Here is a 26,494-nt window from a genome sequence, read left to right as displayed (position 1 = left end):
GCAGTAACACAGCAACAGCTCAGCTCTAGAGATAACTTCAATACAATTTATTTGAAAGAAAGAGCAAACCACACCACAGAACATCACAGCATCCTTGACCCTGTTGCAGAAGGAGCTGCACAGGTGCTGAGTGAGGTACAGCCCTTCACACACATAGACTGAACCGCAGTGCAGGGAAGTTACGAGGACACTCTGCAGCACTTGGAAAACCTCCTAGCACAAGACACAAGATGCCCAATATCAAAGCACATTGCCTGCAGTGCAGAGAGCAGAAGGATGTGTCACAGCAAGGCTGATGGTGAGGCAACAACAGCCGTTGTCATGGTCCTTGTTTGAGCTCTCACACCATGACATGTACAGCCCTGAATTTGTGTCTGTCCTATTACTCATCAAAAACAGCAATTCAAATCTAAAATAACATTTTCTTTTCTGTATTCACAACTGATTCACAAAAATGAGAAGATTATCTTTCCCCTTTAAGATTAATGATTTTAAAGGCTCACAGTTTCTTGGGAGACAATTCCCAACTCTGCTCTAGCAATGGAGCAAGACTGGAATCTGGCCTAAGCTAGTCTGCTGAGAAAGACCAAGTGGAGTTTTTCCTGGAGAGAAGAAAATAGAATAAGTATCTCCTCTATCTCAGGGAACAGGAGTATTTTTAGAAGGACCTTTTTACTCTTGTTACTTGTCTTCAGACAGTTCAAAGGCTCCTTGGATCTTTCCTGGATGGATTTTTCCTTTACAGGGTGCCGAGGAGGACATATGAAGAGGTCAGTGCTCCAGTCTTCCCTCTTCAACTTCTAGAATTACAGTGTATGACTGAAATGATGCCCCCAAATCTTTGCTGTAGACAGTAATCCAGCCTCTGCTCCAAGCACACAGCCCAAAGTTTGTACATGGCTTTTATAGCTCTGAATTCTTTTTAGACATGAGTTTGAATCCGTCATCCAGGATGGACCTCCGATTGCGTCTTAACTTCTTTTGTCTCTCGAGATAGACGACTACTCCCAGGAGGAAGCAGGCGACCAGCAACAGCACTATTCCTGCAACAGCTAGAGTGATGACTGTGGCCTCAATCTGCCCTGGAGCCAACTTAGCTCCAAAAAGCATGATTTTCTGGGACTCATCCTTATCCTCAGGTAGCAACTCTGAGAAACAAACAAAAAGACAGTTCCAATGAAAGCCAGAAATACCACAACTGAAATGTTCCAAGAAATAAAAAGGGAGTCATAGAAAGACCTAATGCAATGAAAGCAAGTCAAAGGAGACCCAGCCACCATGCAGTAACAGATCCTCATCCCTGAGGTCACACAGAAATTTGAGAATGAATGGTTCTTTCCCTGAGCCATTCCATCCCAGGACCTCACCATGTCTCACAGGTATTCAGCCCAATCAGGAAGGCAAATTGAGGCTGTGTGAGGAATCAGTGGCTGGGCTTGGAACAGAATGGAGATGAGAATGTGCATCTGGACCAGAGCTGCTCTGAGCTCCCCACACATGGCTGTTGTCCTAATCATCACTTTTTAGAGTGCACTTGCTCAGTCATGCCAGTGGCGAGTCACTTAAGATCCTGAGCTCTCTTATATTTCCACACAGAGGCAGCAGCAAGCTCTTGAGAGAAGTGGCTATTTGCACAGGTAACAACTGTTCATCAAGGCTTTTGCCTGGTGAGCATATACAGGTTGATGCCCGAGTGTGGTATAAAAAGTTATTTAATATTGTCACTACTGCTCCAAGACATTTCCTACTCTTCTTTACACTCATTTTGAGTGACAAAAACATCACAGGGAAGGAAATGACTAAAATATCAGTAGAGAAAGACTGAAGACTTGTAAGGCTGTCTTGTCATCTGGCCCAAGCTGGCTCTGAAATCAGCTCAGCTGGATTTATTCACAGCAGCTGAAGGAGTTGTGGGAAAAGATGAAAAATCAGAAAATAGGTCACCACCATAAACTATTCTGACTTTTACCCCAGAAAATTTTAAAGGGTTCTTATCTATTACTCCCCTTCTCCTTGATGCTGCTCAACCAAGTATCTTCTCACATCTGTTCTTTAAAATACCTGAAAGACCCAGGGCACGTGCTTAGGCTCTTTTCTTGGGGCAAGAACAGACCAGAAGGCAAATGTGCTTGTTTGCATGGTAACTGAGCTCCTTTAACTAGTAATGGTGAATGTTGAAATTCCTTAAACCACAGTCACTGACAGTCCAGGAAGGGACGACAACTAATCTAAGGCGCCCCTTGGGTTTTGAAAGGGAGAAGAAAAGTCTCCTCCTTTGCAATGCCATCCTTTAAAACCCTCTGAATCTCTGCCAGTTTCTAAGCTTGCACTCTCCTCTGAAGATGAATCCTTCCATCCATACATCCACACATAGCACATCTAACAGGATGCAAGGCCACTAAACTTTTTCATCTAACATGGTCAAACAAGCCCCACAAGTGCAGCTTCCTTATTCTTATCATCAGAGCACAGACATTTGGAGGACAGAAACTAAACTGGAACCCTCCCCGTTAGCCAGGCCTCAGACTGACCCGCTGGCCAGCCTGGGAGGGGAGAGGCTGTAAGCAGCATTGATGCTCCTCCCTTCTCCTACAGATCTGAATCACCCTGCTGAGCAGAGATCTCCCTCCCTCCTCCGCCTCACACACACAGACAGTATTTAGCAGGGCAACACACACTGTACCTGCACTGTAGTGTATGACTTCAGGCTCTGGCTCTGAAAGGAAACAAAAAGGGGGTGAGAAAGTGTTGGGCTGAACAGGTAAAGTCCAGAACATGGCACATTTGGCAAGGATCAGATCCAGAGGCAGCATTGTTTTCCAGGGTTTGCAGGTTTTCTTTTCTCCTGTCAATGCCTTCACTCTCCACATTACATCAAGAGTGGTTTTGTATTACCTGCTTCAAAAGCAGGCCCACTTCTGCTGCACAACCCTCTACGGCTTTCAAAGAAAAGCACAAAGTCTCTGAGCACGTGGTGGGCTGACGTGGCTGGCAGGGTTGCTTGCTCACCCCTCAGTGGGATGGGGGAGGCAATCAGAAGAGCAAAAGCAAGGAAAAAACATGTGCCTTGAGCTAAAAACAATTTAATAAGGGAAGGGGGAACAAACCCAAAACAAAACCCCCAAAAAACCCAAGTGATGCAAAAGCAATCAGTAGCCACCAGCAGACCAATGCCCAGGGAGTCCCTGAGTGACAGCTACTTTGGAAAAAGTCCCCCCCTATTTTTATTGCTGAGTATGATGTTATATGACATGGAATATCCCTTGGTCAGTTCAGGTCAGCTGTGTCCCTCCCCTGCCTCTTGCCCACCCCAACCCACGAGTGAGAAACATAGACCTTGATGTTGTACAAGCACTGTTCACCAACAGCTAAACACTGCTATTATCAATTCTGTTTTGGTAACAAATCTAAAATACAGCACCATACGGGCTTCTAAGAAGAAAATTAACTCCATGGCAGCCAAACCCAGCATGGAATGTCACTCACCTCCGAGCAAGTTTCCTGGTGAAATGAGAAGCCTTAGGATGTGCATTTAGATTGCAGGTAGTATTCTTTGTAAGAAAAATTACTAGCTGATGACTGAACATTGTTTCTCAGATACAAGCTAAAATGAAACTCATAATAATAATGTAGGCAAAGTAAATCCCAGAAACCAATTTGTTATTAATTCCAGCTGCAGGTATTACCATATTCAAAGGGAACAACTTCAATTAGTAGTAGTTATCTGCTCAATTAAATGGCTACTTACAGTATGTAAAAGAGGTGTAAGTATGATGCAAACACTCAGAATTTAGCAGCAGTAGTAGAAAGTGCTGTTAGATGTTTTATGGTAGCAATCAGTGACAGCTCCTTACCTGGTCTAGGCAAGACTGTGAAGAGTATCTCCATACCAGCATGAATATGATCAGAGACATGACAGTGAAGCAGCCACGTACCAGGGTTCCCAACCAACATCTCCACCATCTCAAAGGTCCCAGGGAACAGATCCACAACATCTGCTCTGTAGCTTTTCCCATTCTGTCAAAGGGAAGGGAGCCTGTCAGCCTGCAGTGCTCTGTGCATCTTTTCAGAAAGAAAATCCTGTCAGTGTCACTGGAGGCCACTTCAGCACTACCGTAGTTTTTAAAGCTCAAAAAAAAAAATTTCAAAGAGCAGCTCCAGGGCTGTAGCTGGGAAAGCAGACACACTCTTGTAATCTCTAATCCTAAAAAGGGTTAATCTAGACAGCACAGTACAGAGGCTCAGTGGGTCAGATTCGGATGTGTAAAGTCACATCCCTTTCCTAACTGGGTGAAGGCACTGTAAAGACATTCAAGAATTCAAGTCCATCAGAGTCAGTGGTCAGCCTCTGCTTTATCAGCAGCAGGATATTCTTACCTTGTATATGAAGGTCTCAGCATGAAAATGGACTGTGTGGACATCAACCTCCTGACCCAATCCCAGCAGGTACCAGTTTACCCACTCTCCCTGGAACATGGTCAGCCCAGGCAAGTTCGCATAAAGCCTCCCATTGATCGCTGTTCAGAAAGTAACATACAGGGAGAGTAGAAAAGGCTGTTACTGAAATGGTAAACGTGCTGAACCATCTCAGAGGAAGAACATGCAGGGCAAATTAGATGCTACAAAGCTCACACAACACCAGTGCATCAGCAGTCCCCATATGACAGTCCCCCAAAAGTTTGCCAGTCTCTCTCCAGCTCAACTGCTTATCCGCTCTGTTAACAGATAGCAAAAGACTTGCAGCCAAGCCATGCTGTAGCTCAGCTCAAATAAATCTAAAAAACTACCCTTTGATGAAAACCTGCAGTCAGTCAGCACAGGTGGTTGCTTCTACAAGTCAAGATGCATAAAACCAGCCTTCTTAGCCCTACAATAGGGAAATATATATCTATATACACATAAACCTTTGAACAATTTCCTTGCTGAACAATCAAAACGGGTAAATCCTGCCAAAGGGCAACCCTGTCATTCTATGTCTCATGCTGGCTGCACTCATTACACTCTGATCACTGATAAAATCACTACATGGCAGGACTTTATTTCACAATTAGCACGGCCAGAAAGAAATGCAGAAAAGGGACTGAAACAGTGAGTGAGCTGAATGCAATGGCACATACATGGAAGCTTTCACACTCTGGTGACAACAGAGGCAATAAAGCTGAAAGAGACATGATCTGAGGGCAGCAACACCCGTGTTTTACTCCCATATCTGCCATAGGCACTTCATGTAGCCAAAAACAAGCATTCAACTTCAGCACATTGGTTTTGCTAGCTATAATATTGGTTAACAATTATAACTTCATGGACAAGTAAGCTGGAGATTCTTTATATCACCTGTACAAAACCAGTAGTAATAACAGTACACAATGCATTCTTGTCTCCACAACTGCCAAGGGACTTGTTCTGCTGAGAATATTTAAATATTTTTCTCCATACTATTATCTGGATCTAATCATAAATAACATGTTAATTTAGAAAAGCGTGCTCACCCTCCTGTGGTAGAAATAGCTTTTTGGTAATCAGCTAAAACAACTGAGCCATGTATTGCAGCCACATAGTTCAGCCAATTAATTTGAGATCTAACATATTCTAACGGTCCCAACACAAACAGAATGAAATTAATCTGACAAGTTAATTTCACGTTTTATTTCTTGCCCTGAGTTACTCAGACACATCCAAGAATAACCTCTCTAGTCTGTATCTTGCTATTCCTCCCAACAGGGACAGCCATAACTATTAGCCTTCATTGTAGATCAAGGATTTGTGCTGTATACATGCTGCAATATGGAGAACAGAAGACAGCTTAATTCTGTTTGTGCCACTGACAACAGGAAAGGATGAGGGCATTCACTAGAAGTCGGGCTCCTGGCTTTTGGGTGAATGACTACTTATAGACATCACAGAGTCAACATCAACTCTGCATAGAGAGTAATGGGTCCTCAGGTACCTAAAAGGCATTACCATGCATTTTGTTGCTTTCCACGAATTTGTCATCCAGCAGGTTGATGTCCTTGTGATTTCCCTTACTGTAATGTTCCACATTCTCCTCCAAGTACCAAGACTTATTTTCATCAAAAACCAGGAAGAGCAGAGCAAACTCCCTCTTTACATCCTTTCTGATCCCATTGGACTGCAGTGCCCCTCTCTGGCAGACCTTCAGGGGTCCAATCAGACCGCTGTACATATCCTAATCAGAATGAAGGAAAAAAAATAATCTCCGAGGCAAAGATCTTCTCATCCTCTCTTTTGTATGCAGCTCTTTGCCTTTCAGCAACTGTATTTTCTGTTCCCTGTATCACCCCTCTTAAAACAAATGGTGCTACTGTGCAAGTATTCTCACTGGTGAACATCAGCAACCAAAGCACAAGAACAGAGACTATACATGCTTGTATGAATGCAAATCCAAAAGTCATAAATATGAATGGATCTGTGACTGCAAAAACATCTGCAAACATCTGCAACTTGAGATAAAAAGGGAATGATCTCTGGGTTGAATGTGATTGTTTATTGCAGGATCCTCTCCAAGGTTGTTTCCCTGTGAAATCAGTGCTATGACAACTGATTCTAGCAATGCTCAAATCTTCCTGCTTTATCCATGGGGCCTAATTTTGGGAATTTTGGATAATTTCTGCCTTTCTAGTTTAGCCCTATGGCTCTCACCAGTAGAAACCATGACTGACTGGGAGATGTTCTCAGTATCCTGCAAGTAACTGAAGGAAGGCTAGTGTCAATGCAACAGTGGAATTGTTTTATGAAGGCTTGTGTTAGGAAAAAATAAGGACAAACATCCACACAAATCTGGAGGATTTCCTCTCCCATTAGAGTGTCGGACTGCTACCTTTCAGCTGGACCAATCCCTGAATTATATTCAGCTCACATTGTTTTCTGGAGGGCATTAAAAATGGCCTAATTGGGCTTTTCTGGTTCTAACTTCTATTTTACCTTTACTGGGTCCACCGTGGAGTAGTAGATCCAAGGAACACAGGCTGAATCATTTGGCCCTGGACCAGCTCTCTCAGGAACTTCCCATCGGTAGGTCACAATGTTGCCTGTGCGACAGAGAAGCACCACTAACACCAGTGTGATACACACACTTGCCAGTCTGCTGAGCAGCATGCAAAGCAAGACAAAACAAGACCTTGCCTCCAAAGTGCAAATTCAATTCTGCTTGTGTCAGACATTGCATCTTCTTTCCCCAAACACTCAAAGAGCAGGATGGAAGCTCCCCTTTCACAAGCAAAGCAGAGGGGTCACAAGATGCACATACTATCTGGTATCAGCACAACTGTTTTATCTGCCACCTCTGAAGGTGGACCTGACCAAGGAAGTTCCACCTCTTCAGTACAGATGGAGCTTGATGATCTTTCCTCTTTGAGGTATATCTATGATGCTCATTCGATTTGTTTTCAAAATTAATATTTTGCACATTAGCAATACGTGTCAAAGACAGGGCCCAACTGAAAACCTGTTTGTTGCTTAGACAGCCTGTGCAAGTTGAAGGGGACCAAAAATTACAGAAATTGGCATCTGGACTGTGAAACAGAGCTATGATTTCAGTCAGCATCCTGGCATTTCTCCTATTCTGTACTATTTTCATGCCATTGTGCACATCACAAAAAAAGCATAGGTCCCAAAGAAGAGTGGCTGGCTTCCTCCACCATGGGCAGTCAGCCCAGAGCTACCAAGGACTGACTGAGATGTGAACTGCCACCACCTCTCTTCTTCCTGCAGACAGGCCACACTCAGTCAAGGAGAAAAAAGCTGCATGCAGAAAAGTTTGTGCTACACTTATCCTAGAAGTCAGAGCCGAGTATGAACTTCCAGGGCTGCCAATTCCCACACAAATGATACCATTAAAACCATGGTGAACCTGAAAGACCAGTTATTGTTAAGTTCCAGTTCTCTACCATAAGAAAACAAGTACTTTAAGCCTACTTAAGGAAACAGTCTAGCTGCAGGGTAAAATTAGCTTCATAAGCCCATACAGGCATACAGCTGGAGACCAGTGACTTACCAGGGTTTGCTACTTGCAGCTGTCCTGCCTCTCTCTCCAGCACCCCATGTGCATGAACAGAGTAGGGCCGAGTGGCGTTGTTCTTAAACACAATGTTGAGAATATCTCCTACTTCTGCCCACAGAAAAGGACCTTGAGATAGGAAGAATGTACTCTGAGACAAGCAAAACCCATCAACTTATCTCCTGAGGATATTCCCACCTCTCTCTCAACATCCTCTCACCAGAATATATTCCCTTATAATATTTATGATGTTCCCCTCCCTCTTCTGGACCTTATCTCTACCCCACAAAAAGAGAACTGGAGGACAGTCCCAACTCAAGCAAGTGTTAGAAAACCAGACTGAGTTTCACAATGAGGTAAATGAAGGTTGTTATGCATTTTTAACTGTGCCCAGTACATCTAAGGCTTGATTTCTGAATACCACCATGCTAAACTCCACATCTTGATCATTCCTTGCTGCTGGTTTCACAAAACACAGTAATATTCAATCTGGTCTGACAGCATCACAAATCGGAGCTGCAGCCTATTTTGAAGAGCATATACTGCCTCAGCCTTGCTGCTTTGCACCATAGTCCTGGGGTTCATAACAGAGCTGTGCCTCCACAGACTTCCATCAGTCATCATAATGGGCTCCCCCACTTCCCAAGGCCTGCCTCCTTTTGCCCCAAAAGCATTTCTCTCACAGATTTTCACCTACATCTCTCAGACTGCCCTCTAGAAATCAGCAGTTCTACAGTCAGAGAAATGCAGACATGAAAAATGCTCTGTCTGAGACAAAAGAAAACTAGTGCAAAGGCAGGCATGAGCAGCCAGCCTTTACTACAAGCTGTGTTCAGGGCTCTCTTCACTGCTGTCTCGAAAGCTGGCAGATGTGGATAGAAGACAGTCCAAGTTTCTCCTCGCTTGCAAACACACCAGATGCCCAATATCTAGGAGGCCTTCAGATTACAGCCCTTAGCCACTGAAGCTCTACAGTCCAAGTCCCACGGCTGTGTGAGTGGAAGATGTACCCACTGCACATATCCTTACCTAGTATCCCTAGGTGTTCATCACCATTTATCCTGTCCTTGGGGGTCTGGAAAGTACCGTCGGTGTACTCCCTGTAAACTGCTTTCTTGTACCTGGAGCCAAGCAGTCCGTTCTCATTGCTCAAAAATACATCGGCATAGCTGAGAAATGCAGAATAGGTGCTGAGATACCCAAAAGCTCATGAGGAATAAACAGCTAACTTGTGGCAGGGGTTCACTAGTTGAACGGGTTTCCCAGAGACCTGCCCTGGTTGCACAGGTGGGCACAGTGGTGCTGCAGCTCCATCAGCAGCACCTCCAGCAGGATCATGTGCACCAGGTCACAAGATGGCCAAGATACCCAATAGGCTTCACCAAGGTCTACTGAGAAACTCTGCCAACGGCTTCCCCAGAAGATGGGCACTACCTCTCTGCAGAATGGTTGTGCCGTTCCTTCTCCCAGCTTCGGTCAGGCATGTAGTCCCACACCACCTCCTCTGCCACAATGTAGTATGTCCGCACCCTCTTGTACTGAGGGGCAGGTGCAGGATCCCTTTTTCCACACTTGGAAACGGAATAGTGTTCCCTCATCCCAGCCTGGTAGTGATTGCTTGTCTGGCAGTAGATCTCAAAAATCCCTGAGGGAGGCAGCACAAACAAGGAAATCAGTTACTGTTAAAGGTTCTAGGAAACAGCTGCTTGCCATGCAGTGCTTGTGACTTGGCAGGCTTCAGTATGTGTGTTTGTGTATCTATGCATTTGTTTAGGGAGCTTGGTTGCCACAGGCCAAGATTAAAAGGGGTTGTTAAGAGAAATGAAGCAGGAATAGCACAAAAAAGTCCTACACAAAAACCATCTCTGTAGTCCTTCTTCTGCAATAACCAGCTTGAAACCAATAAAATGATATAACTGTGCTACCACTGCTGAGATGCTGATTAAGTAAAAGATCTAGCCTGCAAATGCTGAAGGGGAGGAGACAACTAGCAGCTGAGTCAGTCCATCACATTGTGTGATGACGACACAGTATTGTGTACCTGTCCTGCAAACTGGGAAGACTGGGGCCTGTCAAACATGAATCTCTGCAAGCCATGGACAGGGGAATTAAGCTCTGGCAACTGTCTGCTACTTCATTCTAAAATACATATTTGCATGTTTCTATGGGTCACAAGCAGCAATGTCCATCGGGGCTGTTACTACAAATATTTAATAGAAAGTGTCAGCAGAGAGAATCAGTCTGGGACAGTATCCTTTTATCTCCTGTTCTTCTCCAGAATCAGATGCAAATATAGGAGCTGTGACCTTGTAAATGGGACCAAACAGGATATTAAAGCACAGCTCACCCAGTAAGAGTTTACACTGTGCTTAAGAATCAGCCACAGGAGCAAATACTACAAAGAGACTTTTCCTGCTGCTAAGTTAGATGTGCAGGCGCTTACCATTGTTATCAGGTTGCATGAATGCAGTAGCAAATGTGTGAGGGAACAGGTTTACTGAATCTGTCCGCATCCCATTCATCTGCAGGGTATTTCCCTGAAACACAGCTCCATGAACATCTGCTTCACTGCCCAAGCCCAGAAGGTGCCAGGACACATTGTCTCCTTCACACACATTCAGCCCAGGCAAGTTACCAAACATGAGTCCATTGATAGCTACAAAGGAGAGAACAATTAACTCTCTGCAGGTAGGCACCAGCCAAGAGATTCATTCTGCGCATACATTTTGACAGGGCAGGCCTGTCAGTGGAGATGCAGCTTGCTTGTAATTCACCCCCGAATATACTCAGAACATGCTTCCTGAGACAGCTGCGCTTCTTGTCCCACATCCATCCCACACCCCAGCCACTGCCCCCAGCCTCACCAGATTTCAGGCCAATACAACACAGCCATTCCAGGTTCCCAGGTCAATCTTTAGGTGAAAAACTGCCCCATGTCCTGCAGGTGCATTCCTGCTATATGCAGAACAGCATCAGGCCATACCATGCATCCTGTTTGATTCCTCGAAGCCATCATCCTTTTTCACAGAAGTCTCTTCCATCCTCAAATAGTACCTTATGTTTGCATTTAAATACCAGCTGAGGTTCTCATCAAACACGCTGAAGAGAAGGTAAAATTCTTTGTCGATCCCTTTCTATAATTACAATGATGGCTGTTAATTTTTAAAATGCACCAGTTAACTATCCTTACAGTTAAAGCTATTTTGCCCAGTTCTCATGTTCCCCTTTCTCTTAAAACTGGACTCACTGAAGGCCAGGGCTCCATTCTTTTACTCATGTTGAATGTTCCTCTTTTGTTCCATGAGAGGCACCGCTTGTGGATTTTGTTCCATGATATTTCATGAGTAAAGTGATCAAAATCCAGTCAAGGATATGAAATCATTGCCTCCTTCCCTCACCACCCCTACGCTAAGGTGCAGGTTTCACCGCCTGTCCAAGCCAGAGCTGAGATCAGAGCCCAGCCCACGAGACAGGCTGATGACTGTGTTCCACCCTTCCTTCTCCTATCACAGGCCTGGACTGGGAATTTTTTTGTTAGCCTAAATCCTTGAGAATGTTAATTCTCTTAAGAAACACATTCCAAAGCCTGGCGTGTTTCCCACTAGAAGATCACTGGTGCTGTCCAGACTCTTGCTCTGGCATCAGCTTCCTCAGCTGTGCCCAGGATGACAGCCTGCAGTGAGGGCTAAGCCACTCCCAGCCCACAGCACTTGGGTGCACAAGGAGTGGCTGTGCACCTCTCCCAATTAAGCATTCATTAAAAGGGCTGCCTCAAATTGCAGTCAGAATTGCTGCCCCAGGTAATTTTTTCCCCCATCCTACCTTTACCAACAAGTCTTCCTGTTTTGTTTACATCCTTTCAATATCTGCAAGTGTTCAATTATCACAGCTCCTTCAGAGTGGCCTGTATATATTCAGGATCCTCTCTGCTCACATTTCTGCCCTGTGTAACATGCCGATCTCTTCTGCACTCTTAATTTAGCCACATTGTGCCACCACTGTAAGTAAACTCCAGGGAGGTTCTCCTGGCAGCTGTTTTCAGCTGTCAGCCACTCCCTGATCCATACCACAGGCTAGCCAGGATGGCAGCAGGCTGTTCTTCTGCCGCCCACTGTCTTTCACAATAAGGCTCTACTAATCTGTCTTCCACTTCCCCAGCATATCAATTTACTGTCTTCCCTAGACTTACGGCCATGAGTAGACTATCCCCGAGTGAAATTCCAGGAGGAAGCTCTGGCTGCACTTCAGATTTCACCTCTCTTTCATCAAAAGCATAAAGACTGATACACATTTTCACATGCTTTTTTGTAGCCAACTCTGCTTGAAAATGAACTGATCTTGCAGGAGAAATGAGGTTCTCCCAAGCCTCAAAGCACTGTACCACTCAAGCAAACCACCCGTAAGTGAAAATATCTTTCCAATGTTTTCGAGACTGCAATTAATATTCCGCATGCATCTGAAAGCAGCCTGCTATCCAAGTCTCAGGACAAAAGCAACCTATAAAAGTCACACCCTAGATACGGTTGTTCAGTCAAGTTAGAGTTTTAAAGCTGAGCCCAGAAACCATTTTAAAGGGCAGCCCCTGGGAGCCCAGACCACCAGCCTTCCCCATGAGACCTGCGCACCAGCTGTCCTGATATTAACCTGCCTCGTGGCTTTGATTCGACTCTCCCGTACTCATGCTACCGTACGATTTTCTCATCAGGTTCCCTAACGTTTTCCTGATGCTTCTTTTCTTTCAGCAAAGAACCTGATAAAAGTGTGGTGGGAAAATTTCTTTTACCTGTTTGCCATTGCTGTCCAAAGTGCCGGGCTTGCAGATGACCAGAGGCCCTACTAAGCCCGAACTGGGGTCTTTGATGGGATTTGCAGCTGAGCTGTACATCCAGGTCAAGCAGGGAGGGTCACTGGACGTGGGCCCAACATGCTTCGGCACAGTCCAGCGGTATGTGAAATTGTGTAGTGGCGCAACAGAAACTCCATTCTGGGACAGACCTTTAAAACAGAGGTTGGCATGGTTATTCTCAAGGTCTCTGTGCAAACTTGGTTACATCTTCTCACAAGCTACATTCATACTGGGCTTTACTTCATTCATGTCACTAGACTACTGGCATCTTTGAAGTGTGATGTGGGTGTGTTTATAAGGCACACGCTGCCCTCAGTAAATTCCCCCAGTGCCATGGCAGAGATGGGCACGGCAATGGGAAATAGCACAGCAGATCCAGCTGCACCTGGCGAGATGAATGTTGGAAGCACATGGAGTGCACAGGGCACATTGCTCATGGGGTCTACAAACAGCTAGAAATGGTCTGAGCTTTGTTTTACAATTTTCATCTGAAAAACAGCACCCTCCAGCACGCTCCCTGGGCACTGATTCAGTGGAAGGTCTCCATCAGTGGGGCCTCAGGCAGGCTCATAGGAGCAGTCTGGCTTCCACCCAGCTCCTGAGCACATCCAGTCTTTCCTGGCTGCAGCAGGGTCCATGGAGCTCCACCACCAGCATAAGCATTGAATCACTCAAGAAAAAGGAGCCACAAACCATCATGGTACCACATCCCTTCCCACGCCTTCCCATAGTACACTCCATGAGGCTGGATGCTGAAAGGCCAGGAGGCTTTGTTAACAAACATCACCAGGATGGTGTCTCCAACTTCAGCTTTGATCACTGGACCTGCACAAATAGGAGAGAGCACGTCAGCCACAGAGCAACTCCACAGATGACCAGGCAAATCACCAAAGCCGGGGGGAGCCTAAGACACAGGAGAGGGGGAAGTGCCAGCACTGCCGACAGCCACTCAGCCCTGACAGTGGGAGCAGGGCGCTGAGCAGAATCAACTGAAAGCTTTGGATTTGTGGCAGCAGAGGCTTCAGACCTTCACAGGAGTAACAAAATGGCCAGATGTGCTGAAATGCCCTCAGGAAAGCGCTGTGTCTCTCACAAAGGCTGAAGGGGCCTCAGGTTGAAGGCGTGTGCCTCAGGCAGGCACATAAAGAGGGGTGCAGGATGCCCTAAAGCCCACCACTGTCTGTAGGCCACGGCCCCAGCCAGCCAGAAAGGAGCCATGAGTCTTTAATAAGCCTGTCAGTTCCCACCAGCCTGCAGACCCCTGGGCCCACAGCCCACTCCCAACAGTTGCGAGAGGGGATGAGGAAAGCCAGGCTGCTGCTTAGCTAAACCAGCAGACCCATGCCTGGATATGCACATCATTTAGGTTGGAAAAGACTTTTGAGATCATCAGGTCCAGCCATTAAACCAGCATGGCCAAATCCATCACTAAACCATGTCCCTAGGTGCCTCATCTATGTGTTTAAGCACTTCCAGGGATGGTGATTCCGCCCTCTCCATGGGCAGCCCGTTCCAGTGCTTGACAACCCTTTCAGTGAAGAAATTTCTCCTGATACCCAATCTAAACCTTCCCTGGCGCAACATAAGGCAGTTTCCTCTTGTCCTGTCACTTGTTCCCTGGGAGAAGGGACCAACCCCCAGCCCAGCTCCAGCCCCCTCAGGCAGCTGCAGAGCAATGGGGTCCCCCCCTAGCCCTGTTTCTCCAGGCTGAGCACCTCCAGGGGCTCTCCACCAGACTGTGCCCAGCCCCTTTCCCCAGCTCCATGCCCGTGGCTGGACACACTCCAGCCCCTCAGTTTCTGTCCTGTAGTGGGGGGGCCCAGAACTGAACCCCACATTCATGGGGTGGCCCCCCCAGTGCCAGGTACAGGGGTATGGTCACTGCCCTCATCCTGCTGGTCACCTGTTTTGGATACAAGCCAGGGTGCCGTTGGACTTCTTGGCCACACTCTTGATGTGCCTCCACATGCTCAGGTTCCCCAGTGGAGAGCATCTGAAAGCCACAGGTAACCATGGTGTCCCCCAGCCCTGCTCTGCACCCCAGCAACTGCTACCTCTGGGCTTAACATCTCTTTTGCCTGGCACCCCAATTCCTCAGGGGAACCCCAAGCTGAGCCCTTTGTTAGTGTACCACTCTCCTTCCACTGCAGGAGAGGGATCACCTCTCTGGCCTGAAGCCATGTCCCTCTCAGCTCCAGCAATTAAGACTTAGGGCTGGACCGCTCCTCACAGTTCAGAGGGACCCCATTAGCCCACTGGTCTACCACAGGGCAATCCCACTGCAATTGTTGCACCAATGAGGCTCCCTCTTCCTCTTCCCCATCTCTCCCATCCTGGATGGCCCAAACTCCACCCCCACTGTTCATTAAACACCTTGGGCAACTGATGTAGGCTGTAAAACCAACAGACTGAGAACAAAAGGCAAGCAACCTGCTGGGTGGTTGGTGGCCTGGATGGGCTACCCACAGTGGCTGGTAAGCACACAGGACTTTGGGCAGCACTGCAGCCAGCCACTGCGAGGGAGAGCACAGGTCAGGCTGCAGGGGCGAGCTGCAGGGTGATGGACAGTCAGGTGCCCACAGCTGGTGTGTCTAACAGCCTCATGAAGAAAAACAGCAATGCTAACAGCCGACTACCCAGCCTTCCCCACAGTATAGCTTTGTGTAGTTTAGGGCAAGAATGGGCAGCATAAGCCACCAGTGCATGCCCATGCAGCATGGGCTGTCCACACCATGCCACATCACATTCAGCAGCTCCCTGTTCCAGAGCACAACAGTGCTCCTTATTGTGCTGCATCTCTCCTATGCAAACTCCACCATTTAACTTTTATTTAGCTTCTTATACTTCTTTTTCACTTTTCTCTGCTACTCTCTCCCCCATCTCCCAGCCTGTATTTTACTCCACATGCTCTCTCCCTTCTGTGGCCTCTGCTGGAATAGTTGTTGCTAATTTCTGGTGTTATTAAATTATTAGTCACTGCTGATGCAGGAAATTGGACCACACCTATATGCTTCTAACATGCACATCACAGCCTTCACACACAATTTGTTTGCCTCTGCAGACTCCCCATTTTCTTCTTTCATTCTCCTTCACCACCTTCCCTGTTAGCTATAATAAAGCAAGCAGCTGCTTAGAGGATGAAGCTTTCTGTGAGAAAGTGGGGTTTGTTGCATGCCTTGAAGACGTTCAGTCAAAAAGACATAACCAGGGGCTACTACTGGCCATTTAGCTCTATTTACAAATAAGACACTATGTCCCTCAGCCCTTACTACCAACCTCTGAAAACTGCCCTGGCAGAATAGTGGTTCTATGCTACCTTTCCACATCCTCAGTCTGCCCCCTCACCTTTGGGTGTAACTGCTGCAAAACACCTCCTGTGCCACTCACTGCACCACAAAACGAGAGGACAGTTACAGCTGTCTGGCACTCCTGACATTAGCACTGACATTCTCACTGACACTGAAAGAGGATTTGTGTTACTGGATGATTCCTACCAAGTATCCCAAGGTGCTTCTCCTCTTCTGATTGCTGCTTTTCCTCACGGAAGCTCTCATCAGTATACTCCACGTACTTTGCCTTCCAATAGACTCCCCCAATTCGGTAAGTGCTACGCTTGAAAAACTGCTCAGCAGGCCTAAATGCAAAAAGCAAGTATCAGGTCATTTCTATGAAAATCAGTCCTGTTATTCTCCTGCTCCCTTCCCCACACCCCTCCCCTTCAGCAGTGCCAGCAACATCTCCAAATCAAGCAGCTTTTCAGACAAGGACAGCATCTCTAGTTTGGAAAAAGCACAGCTTGTCTCTGAAGCTTTTTCATCCCACAGGCTCATTGACCCGTGTGTTCAGGGAGCACTTCTGACACGCAGCCCTCTCCCAGCTGAAACAGCCAGGTTTGATGGCACTGGTCTGAACAGCATTTCTATAGAAGATGTGCAAAAGAGGGCACTGAACAACAGTGCAGTAAAGCGAAAGGCAGTGCTTAAACACAGTTCAGAGGCCAGGGGACAACTGCAATCATAACTGAAAGAAAACCCCACACAACAGCTGGAAAGAGAGATTTATTTCCTCTGCTACCACCCTCTCCAAACATACAGACAAATGTAATATGCCTTGCAGGAAAGGAAGTTTAGTTACAAGGCCAGCTCACTGGTCTAAGGAGCTTTCAGTTCTAAGGTCTGCAAGAGAGTTGCTGCATGACTTTCGGTAAATCATTAACCTCTCTGCATTTCTACTTCTCCATCTGAAAGAGGCATATCCTCTCCCAACAGCTTCCCAGGGAAAGGAATGGAGGGAGAGGAACACCTTTGTTTCAGTTACTCAAAATCTGAATGGGGAAACCACTCACCAAGTACTATCACAACCATCTGACATGTGGGATGGAAGGTTGTCATCCAGGTCACTATGTCTGATTTCCTAGAAATTGCTTGCTGCAGCAAAGCTACACTGAAGAGTATCTGCAGGCTAGCTCTGCCACCCTGTGTCTGCTGCAAGACGTGCTTTCTTAATGGTTCATCAATCATATGGATCTGTTCCTAGCTCAGGCACAGCAAGCAGAAATGAAACGTGGTGACAAGTGTGGCAGCTCATGTTCTACATAAGCTGGGACTCCTGGCATCTGTGGCTGAGACTACAAAACACAGCATGCTTCCACATGAAGTCCCTTGAGGTACCTAGTACTGCTCTTGGTACAGCCTACCTACAACAGCCCATGCTTCCAGGAGTGATCCACCTTCCCAGGGAATGTACTCCATGTGAACTGCAGGCATGTATTTTGGCAAGAAAGAAATTCCATGTTTTCCATAGCAGCCCCCCAAATACTGCCCTAGCCCATCAACTGCTGGCTTACCTGCCTGCCTCACTCAGCAGTTTCCCACTGCTTTGGTCGAGCCCTGAAGGTCCATAGTCCCACTGCACTTCCTTTGCAGCTATGTAGTATTTCCGAACTCTCCCTTCCAGGGTGGATGCTGGAGCTTGTCGAGAACAGGGCCGGACTTCATAGAGTGCCCCCATCCCAGCTGTCCAAGACATGGCAAAAGACACATGCTTAACACCTCGCAGCCAGTCTGGCTAGGCAATGAACACAGTCCCACCTTCCTTTTCTATCACAGACTGGCTGTTTCTCCTCTGTTGTCTCAAAAGGCACACAGCTGGGAGAAGGGAATTAGGTGGTTTCCACAGCAAGGAGTTTTTTGCATTAGTGAGCAGAGCCACTTACCTTGCATATTGGATGCTACGGAAGTATGGACAGAAAGCAAACAGAGCCTTCTGCTACTCTCAGATGTACCATACAAGTGCCTCTCAGAGGGACTAGAGCTCTTCAGGCACTGCCTCATCCTAGCTTTCAGCTGTACCAAACTTACTGTCTTCACCACCTATCAACGTGGAACATCACACAGTGGTGCAAGTCATCCCCAGTAAGCCTGGCCTGCACATTAATAATCAGTCCACCGCAATTTATAAAGACATATCCCTCCATTCACCTAAGGATGTTTTTAGTGGGAATGCTGCCCAAGGCACTGTCCCCTAACACACTGTACATCACAGGACCACACTGGGGGGGGGGGGAAGCTGCAGGGTGCAGGACATACTCCAGCCTCTGCCTTACCTTGGATGTGATCATTGATCTGACAGCTCAGTAGCCATCTCCCGGGATTACTGGGGATCATGTCTGCTGTAACAAAAGTGGCTGGGAAGAGGCTGGCCACATCTGTCCTATGGCCTCGAATATTGAGTGTTTCTCCATGGAAGTAGGCTGTATGGACATCAATTTCATTGCCCATCCCAAAGAGATGCCATGAAACATAATCCCCAGCACACATCGTCACCTCAGGGAGGTTCCCAAACACATAACCATTAATAGCTGCAAAATCAAGCAAGTCAAAATCAGAGATTAGAAAAGGGCCTTTCAGAGTACAGATACATTTGGAGGATAGACCTAACCAGAAATCCTCCTTCTCTTGTTCTGGAGAGCCCAGCTCCACAATTCACTCCTAAAATTAAGCGCATTCAAAATCTCCAAGCAACTTAACCAAGTCTCACTCAAGCCAAAGATTTATTGTGGTTTACACTTCTTTCTGGAGTTGTTGCACTGTCCCTGTGACACAGTTTAGCATGTGATCTCAGAGCTTGCTATCTCCCGTTTACCCACACAACAGCAGAATGCACATTTCAAGATACCAGACCACAGACACCCCTGGAGTGTCTGGGCAGAGTCAGCAGCTTCACAAAGGTGACACTGACCATGCATTTTGTTGCTGTCTTGGAATTCCTCATCTTCTTTGTCTACAGAGCCCGGATCTGTGCAGAATGATGCGATGTTCTCATCCAGGTACCAGCTTAGGTTCTCATCCACCACACTGAACATCAGAAAGAAATCAATGTCCACATCCTGGCGCCTCTGAGAACTGCCAGTCAGTATTCCTAGGGTGAAAAAGACAAATGAATACTCACCTATGCAGAAAATCAGACATCAGTCAAGGGCTCAACACACCAATAGAAGAGTCACTCTTACCACACAAGTTAGAGACAGATGCTTTCCCCACCATCCTTAGCACAGCTCACTGCAGAGTTCTAGCAAACTCACTTCTCTAACATATCCCTGCTAATACATTTCTCACTCCCAAGCAGTTCTGCTGCTGCATGAATGAACTGCAACACCTTCAGTGTTCTTACTCCTGCTGAAATGAAACAGTCCCCCCTTTTTTTTTAATACACAAACTAGGTCTTTGACAAGATTCCTGCTTTTAATATGGATATTCAGACAGCTCTCAAATCAAGATGCCTACAAGCCCACCTGCCCAGCCACTAAGGGATAAAGACAACATAACAACCAGAACACAGGTACTGAGGGCTGCATTTTCCCCTGAAGCTGGGAACTGCCCACCAGAGTATCTTATCCTATCCTTGTTCCAAGTCACCACAAAATCTTCACAGTATGAAACTGCAGCCCTCAGCTGCTTTCTATTTGGAGTTTTTACCTTTTTTACATGTAAGTAATGGCCCAATTAATCCAGATGCAATGTCCTTTGGTGCATCAATGTGAGAGTGGTAGATCCAAGTCAAGCAGTTTGGGTCATCAGCAGTTGGGCTGTGATCTTTAGGGACAGTCCAAGTATAAGTGTAACTCCCTCCTGGGAAAACAGCATCATCCTTCTTCTGATCCTGGGGGGACATATCAGGATACAGGGATCCTAGAACAATTGAGCAATCACAACATCCATTCAACAAAAGCAGAGATGCCCACACACGTAATCTTATACTGAGCTGCTCTCACTCAGAGCACTGCACATATACACTTGGGTAGCAAATTTCAAAGTGAGATTCACCATCCCAAGGCTGAAATAGTATTTAATCATCATTCCCTCAAAGAGAAACTGAGGCACAGAGCCATTATAAGGCAACCTGCCCAGTAAATAGTTCAGCACAAAGTCAGAAAGATGATTCCCATTCTGCCTATTGCTACTTTGCCTTCAGCTCTGCAGTGTGCCACAGTCAGCTCTCTACAACTGTCAGCTCTCTTGGGTTGCTTCAAACAGCAGTTCTTTGATCTCATACTTCACCATTCTTGTGAACTCCCTGAAGCTCATCACATTCACGTCTTCTACTACAGCACTTCAAAAAATGAATACAGCTCTCTTCCTCCTGCACCTCTCTCCCACTAGCAAGCTTTGGAGGTTCTTCTAAAATCAAGAAATCTGGGCTGTGTACCATATTGCCCAGGTCAGAAGACTACTCCCAGAGCTGTGAACCTGCCAACCCAACATCAGCTGACTTCACTAAACACCTAAATGCAGTTGCTGGAAAGCTTTCGGCTAACCAAGTCTGTGGCTTTACAGTGCATATACTCCTAAGCTCCCATCAAGAAAAAATTGTCTCCTTTATAGCAGTGGCTCATTTACCTTCAGAGTCCTTTTCATAGAAAACACCATGAGGATGGATTGTATATGGTCGACTAGCAAAATTTTTTAAGTGTACTTTAATGGTATCCCCCACTTCTGCTCGGATGATGGGCCCAAGGAACCCCAGCCAGCCAGGTTTGGGAATCTCAGTGGTGTACGTGGAGTCTGTGTATTGCTTATAGACAGATTTCTTGTATGTGCTTCCCACCCTGTCTTTCCCAGGATGGAGGAATGTTGAGGCCCTGCTGTTAAATTCAGAAAAGGGAGAGACACCATGAGTCATACATTATATAAAACAGCTGGTCAATAACACAGAGTGACAACAACACACAGCTTTTCCAGGTAAGCCCAAAGGCTTTGGCAGTACAGAGGACCATCTGTGCTCTACCCTAGCATGCTTTAAGTCATGAACTTTCTCCTCCCACTCCTCTGACTGCTGTGACACTGGTAGCACAGCCCTCTTGAGAAACAGGCAGTACCAGCCATTAGGCTTGTCTGCCTTCCAAGCATGTGAAACAACAGGGAGACATCAGCATGTTACCACCTTGGGTAACGCCTGGGACCACAGCCACAAGTATGGCCAGACACCTGCTGCCACGCACAGCCCCATCCCCAGTTCTCCACAAATGAACAAAGTGCACCCCTGAACTGTGCCATGCCTTGCAAACAAGGAATGGGAAGGATGGTGCCTCCCTGACGTTCACATGTGGTTGTCACAGGGAAGACCGAAGCCCTTCTCGTGCCAGCTTCAGCCTTCATTAGGCTTTTAGAAACTTATTTCAATACCTTCATGGCATTCACAACTAAATCACAAGAGGCACGGGGAGGGGTGGGGTGGGGGGGGTGGGGGGATCTCCTGAGCTCTCTGACCAGAATTCACAGTCTACAAGATGATTTTTCACTTAACAGATTCTGAGTTACTTGTAAAATAGCAGACAAGTCAGGCAGGCACGTACCCAGCACATAACCAGCTTCCAGAGTTAAAGCCTCATAGAGGTACTAAAGTTCAACTCATGAGCGTATTTGCTCTTTATGACTAATTCTTAACAGATAAAGAGATGAATCATGGTCCAGGCATGAGTGGGACCAGCTAAATGAGAGCTGAGGTTACTCCTCCTACTTGCCCATTACTATCAATCACTGCACAGTAATACAAGTAGCCCTGAAACAGGCAAACTAAGCGCGTACCACCAGAAGATGAAAAGTGAAGACCAAAATATTAAGCATTGCCCTTGCCATTCAAAATTGCGAAGGGCTGGGCTCTAGCTATACAATCTAGAGCTCAGCCCTTTGCAAAGTCATCCCTGCAGCCACTATTAGGCAAGAATGCACAGATAATTCATACTTCATTTTATAGATGTGCCTCTTTTTCCATCCCACATAGTCCATTTCTTCCCCCCAAAAAAAACTTCAAGCATTTTTACTATCTCTGTCATTCATATCACCATCACAACTTTTTCTTATTGCTAGCGATTTGGTTTCTGCAATCATTGTACAAATAAATCTCATTAGCTAATTGTTTGCTGTGACAGAACAGCTTTTAAATTGCTTTTAAGTTTAATAGCCTTGAATTTCATTTCCTTCTCTTCATGTATTATGAGATACAGCAAACAAAACCCAACTGCATTTGTTATCACTGCAGGAGTCAGTGATAACATCTTCATTAATCTTGAATTCTGGGGGGTTTCCTTTTCTGTGAACTAATTTAAGTCTATTCAGCAGCTTCAGAGAACTAACTTTTCCACACTAAATTGACAGACCTTGATGGTTTTCTGTGAACCCTTCCTACTCCTGCTGCGCTGTTTCTGAAAGGTATGTATAAATCCAAGTGTTATTTATTACAAAGAGGTAAATGACTAAGAGCAGGTCAAGAAATACAGGTTATTTGCCAGAGAGAAAATTTGGGGGGCAGCAAGTAGGCGTGGCAGGGAGAAGCACAAATGCCTTTAAAAGGCTCTGGAAAGCTATATAAAAACAACCAAACAACAGCCACCAAAGAAAAAGGATTGGCATTTTGAAACCTAAAACCAGAACCTGTTTTTGTAGTGACTCAAAGTAATTATTGCAGTTTCCAGATTTACTTTTGCAAAAAAAAAAAACCCCACAAAACATTTTTCAAACCACCCCTAAAATTTCCAGCAGAAAATTCCATTAAGTTTAAGGCTTGAAATTCCATTTAAACAAAAACAAGCCAGCTCTGTAAAGTCATTTACATCAAGGCAAAAAGTCATCATGCCCCAGGATACACCAGCTAATCACCAGCTGGAACTAAGGAAAATGAAACCCCAGGGCAGTGTATTGCACAATCTGTTCTATTACAGAGCGTTGGTACTTCTCTCTCGAGTACAGGCACTGGATGCTCCACTAAACTGACCATTTATTTTCCCACTGATACAGTTCCTATGTTCCCATCATAAAACAAATTAAATATTAAGCTCATAAAGATCAGGCATCTATCAGATCACGTCTCTCACTTGCTTAGATGCCTCAGAATACTTGCATGAAATTACTCTCAAAATTCCTATTTTAAGCCAGTACCAGATTCAACTCCGATAGAACTAAACATACAGGTTATGTGCAATGCTCTGGTTAGAGAGTACGTTCTTTCCTGTTGGAGCATAGTTCCAGTCCACCTCATGGATCCCCAGGTAATAGACTCGGGTGACACCTCCAGCAAACAAGGGTCGCAGCACATGGATGTAAAGCAGCAACAACCAAAACAATCCCATCATAACCTGAAGTGAAGGCACTTTTGGAGGTTACACCTATTTGGGAGAACAGAACAACAAAGGTAATGAAACACAAGTAGAATATGACCAAATGGTTTGAAGGTACTGGACATTCTGAGAGGGTCTGAAGAAATTAGGTGGAAGTCCTATTTGGATCATTATTCAAATATCCAAGAAAGAAATCACTCCCATAACAAAATTAATGCACAAGGTGGGTGAAGATAATGCCTTGCTAATCAGCCCCCAATACAAAATATCCTTATCTCATAACAGTTTGATTAACCTTTGGTTTTGTCTGTAGTTGTCTTCCAAATGCTTTGCTTCATAGCACTAAGAAGATACTGCTAATTCAGTAAGCTTTCACACCGTAGGAGACAAGGTCAGCAGATTCACAGCAAGCACTATGTTAGCAGAAAAGGCACCTGCACTAAGACCAAAAGGCACTTGGACTAAGTACCTTCCAAACCTTTCTTTCTGATTTCCAAACATGCTGTACTATCCTCAGAAGCTATAGTAATAAACTATTACTTATTCCAGTCATTAAATTGAGAAGTTGAGAGACAGCAACTCTCAACTTGGAAAAACCTTTTTTCCCTCCTTTCTCAAAAAGGGGCTGTAGGGATCTCTCTAAATCCAAGATGGTTTTGATCCATCAGCACAGTATAGCCCTGCTCCAGCAGCAAGCCCTTCAGAAGGACCTGTCGCACACCTGAAGCGGCTCAGGCACAGAACAGCCCCCTCCCATGCAGTGCACTACAGAGCAGTGATGATGGCAGTGCTTGCTCTATCCTGCTGCTACACACTGTCTGCTAACCTCACCAACCTCATTAATGCCCCGCTACCGCTGCTCCAGGAACCAGTGCTGTTCAGAGAGGTGAAATACCTGCACAGACCAAACTCCATGCTTTGCGACCTCTTAATTGGCACAGAACGAGTGGGAGAGCTGTGCTCATGATCTTTCGCACACACACACCCCATACTAGCAAACGGCAGCGGTGAGAGCAATGATGAAAGACAGCGCCAGTGGCACCAGCCCTCAGCCTGAAACCTCCCGTCCTGCCAGCACACACCCTGCTGGGAAGGGCCACAGGGATGCTTCCAACTCAGCTGAAGCAGCAGCCTTCTTGTCAACGTAGGTCAAAGTACATAGGAGCAGTTTTCCAGGGAAAGCACGCCCAGCACAGCCAGCCTCAGGGACTGGTTGCCGCTGAGCCCTGGGGGTCAGTGCAGGCTAATCTTTATGTTCTCTTACGTTGACAGGTTTTGTAAGCAACACCAAATCCCTAGGAAAGGACAAAGCTTAGACTTTATACCAAGGGCGAACAGTGAATCTTAAAGTTGGTTGTGAAAACTGCCTACTGAGACAAATTAGATAAATCAGACAAAACCAGAAGTCATGGCAATCTAAATGCCTTGTGAACATGCTCTGGTGTTGAAAAAAAGTCTTTGGGACAGCCTTAAGGAGGCTTTACAAAGGTTCCTGTCCGGACCTCAGGCTAGAGGTGGATCACAACATTACATGTACCTCTGCAGCAATTTTAGGGAATGGCAAAACATCACTCAAGGAAGGCTCAACAGGCTAGACTAATCCCACTCGCACATTCTCTTCACAGACTAAAGCCATTTACTTACTCTACTAGTGCAAGATGAAGGAAATCAAGTTTAAATTATTTTCCAAAAAGTCAGTTTTTCTTTGAAATACCACAGAATGGTCAGGGTTGGAAGGGACATCATCAAGAAATATATGGCTTGATTAAGGAAAAAAAGGAAAAAACCCAAACCCCAAACTCTGTACTACATTCATCCCTGAACCTTAGTACTCTATAGCAGAATCCTCACTCCCAAGACTCGCCTTTGCCGATTCACTGACAGCACAGGAATTGCGAAAGCAGCGCTGCAGGACGGGGAAGATGCAAAGAGTGAGACACAAGGGACCAACAGGAGACCCCACCTCTGACCACCCCTCCCTGCCCACAAAACCCCTCAGTGCCACCCTCTCAGGACTTAGTTCCTCCCTGTTGGGCTTTTTTAATATATATATATTTTTTTTACACAGCTTAATAGTTCCTTTGACTAATCAGCTTCCATGTTACCAAGCAGACAGGCTGAGGGGCGGGTTCTTGCCCGACCCCTGACTCCAGGCGAACCACTGCCCAAGAAAGAGGGGAGCAAAGTGCTGGGGGGGGGAAAGCACGGCCCCCCCTCTGTCCCCCTTACCCGTCCCCCTGCCCGTCCTCCCCCCCACCTGCCCCCCCCCGTTCCCCCTGCCCGTCCTCCCCCGCACCTGCCCCCCCCCGTCCCCCTGCCCGTCCTCCCCCGCACCTGCCCCCCCCTCACCCGGCCCCCTGCCCGTCTTTCCCCTCACTTGCCGAGCGGGGCCGCAGCCGGCGGGCATCCCCGGCGCGGGAGCTGCAGGGCGGGGACGCACAGGTGCCCGGGGGACAAAGTCTGGGCTGCAGAAAGGGCCGGCGCGGCCCCGCCCGCTGCCTCCGCCCCGGTCGCCCCCACTCCAGGGCCCGGCGCCCCCGCCCCGGGCGCCCCCGCTCCAAGGGCCCGGCGACACCCCAGCCCCGGGCACCCCCGCTCCAGGGTCTGGCGCCCACCCCCCCGCTCCCCCCGCCCGCGGGGACTGGGCCGCCCCGCCACACACCTGCGGGCCGCGCACACGAAGCCCGGGCCGCGGGACCCCCACCAGGGCCTCCCACGGCGCGCGCCTGCCCGGCCTAGCCCCGAGCTCAGCGCCCCGCGGCCTGCCCGGGCGGGGACTCAGCCCCCCGGTACGGTGAGCCCTGGCAGCGCGGGGCAGTGCCGGAGCTGCGGCACGTGGGTGCCGGCACCTACCGACGGGGCGGCTAGGGCGGGACGCGGGCTCTCCCCAGGGACACAGCAGGCGCGGCGTCGCGCGGCGGCCCCTTTAAGGGCGCCCGGCGGTGTCACGGGGCCGCGCTCCCCCGGGAGCACAACAACAGTCACGCTCGCAGTCGCCGGGCCGGGCGGCGAGGGG

General features: G+C 47.1%; 1 protein-coding gene across 7 annotated transcripts; it reads right to left on the bottom strand.

Moving 5' to 3' along the window:
• Positions 1–24: 24 nt before the first annotated feature.
• HEPH (hephaestin) lies at positions 25–26,468 on the bottom strand. Of its 7 annotated transcripts, none has more exons than XM_080366216.1 (21): positions 26,332–26,467; positions 23,330–23,526; positions 20,762–21,006; positions 19,841–20,053; positions 19,104–19,283; positions 18,469–18,723; positions 17,710–17,878; positions 16,358–16,497; positions 13,557–13,688; positions 12,801–13,012; positions 11,001–11,151; positions 10,461–10,673; positions 9,452–9,662; positions 9,047–9,186; positions 8,015–8,146; positions 6,943–7,049; positions 5,962–6,187; positions 4,378–4,517; positions 3,855–4,017; positions 2,684–2,716; positions 25–1,148 (listed from the first exon to the last, which is right to left on the bottom strand). In XM_080366216.1, the coding sequence occupies exons 2-21, from the start codon at positions 23,491–23,493 to the stop codon at positions 904–906; spliced, it is 3,471 nt and encodes a 1,156-aa protein (XP_080222342.1). In that variant the 5' UTR covers positions 23,494–23,526; positions 26,332–26,467; the 3' UTR covers positions 25–903. The 7 variants fall into 7 exon arrangements, with proteins under 7 accessions (XP_080222342.1, XP_080222346.1, XP_080222343.1 ...); XM_080366220.1 differs by having other exon boundaries at positions 20,762–21,003; XM_080366217.1 differs by lacking the exon at positions 26,332–26,467 and adding an exon at positions 26,141–26,319.
• Positions 26,469–26,494: the final 26 nt, after the last annotated feature.

This window comes from Falco punctatus, assembly GCF_963210335.1.
Source record: "Falco punctatus genome assembly, chromosome: 15".
NCBI lineage: Eukaryota > Metazoa > Chordata > Aves > Falconiformes > Falconidae > Falco > Falco punctatus.
The sequence above is the reverse complement of the archived record's forward strand: the minus strand, read 5'-3'. Positions and strand labels throughout refer to the sequence as shown.